This window comes from Tetrahymena thermophila, assembly GCF_000189635.1.
Source record: "Tetrahymena thermophila SB210 genomic scaffold scf_8255495, whole genome shotgun sequence".
NCBI lineage: Eukaryota > Ciliophora > Oligohymenophorea > Hymenostomatida > Tetrahymenidae > Tetrahymena > Tetrahymena thermophila.
Window position 1 is genome coordinate 1 of NW_002476928.1, and position 1038 is coordinate 1038.

The window sequence follows — 1038 nt, forward strand, 5'->3', positions numbered from 1 at the left end:
CTATTCTTAACATGTTTTCTAGTAAAAAGGAATAGGACTTCATCTAAGAGATCCTCTCAAAGCAATAGTAAGGACAGGTATAATCAATTCTAACTTATTGTTATTTTTAAATTGTGTAATTTAATAATGTTTTCAATATATTTTATAGGATGCAATAATCTCTCAGGTACGCCAATCAAATATCTAATTAGAATAACAAATTAAATCATTTAAAGATATTCAAAAGCAATTAGAAAATGAATTAAAAGCACTTAGAAATCAAAAAGTTTAGTTGGAAGCAACAACAGTTGAGTCAAATCAAACAATTATCTTGCTAAAATAAGAAATAGAAAAATTAAAGCAGACTCAAAAAACATTAGAAAATGATTTGAAAGCATAATCTAATTAAAAGCAGAATATTTAGAATTTGAATTCATTTTAACCTTTCGTTTCTTAATAGCAAATTAAAAAAAAGGAAGTAAGTTTTTTAGAAAGCAATTAAATTATTACAAATAATTTATTATTTTATCTTAATATTAAACAATCAAGGAAGAAGAAGCTTTAAAAAAGCAAAAGCAAAAACAAGAGCAAGAAAAGTAAATTCAATTGCAAAAAGCTTAAAACAAGTAATAAATTAAAATTTTCTACACTTAGAAAATTAACTAAATGGTTAAGTTCATATTTAATTTAATTTAAATTAATTTAAGACAAATTTATTTTGTTTTAGTTAATTTAAATTCAATTAATTTTTACACAACAAACCAAAAATGAAACATAAAAAGTAGTTTATAATAGAGTAATCAAACATACAAACATATTAAATTTTTAAGAATAAATCTAAAAATATAAAAATAGAAAAAGCATATTTTCCAAAATTTTCTTTTTATTTCCTCCATTTTATATTTAATGAATGTTAAAAGTTAGAAATAACTTGAATATTAATTAATGCTAGGTAAGTTGATTGATCTCTTTCTACATTGCTTGCTAAATTTATATATTTTTAGTAGATAGATTTTTATTAATTATTTAGGTAAGACTATTTTTAAGAATGAATATCTT

General features: G+C 20.6%; 1 protein-coding gene across 1 annotated transcript; it reads left to right on the forward strand. All coding sequences in view use genetic code 6, as the record gives it.

Annotated features, from left to right (window-relative positions):
- Positions 1-11: 11 nt before the first annotated feature.
- On the forward strand, positions 12-605 carry TTHERM_02548190 (kinase domain protein; the record flags this gene model as incomplete). Its single annotated transcript, XM_001028287.2, has 3 exons — positions 12-77; positions 149-457; positions 529-605. Coding segments are annotated over 3 exons (452 nt in total), but the record flags the coding sequence as incomplete, so codon positions are not given.
- Positions 606-1038: the final 433 nt, after the last annotated feature.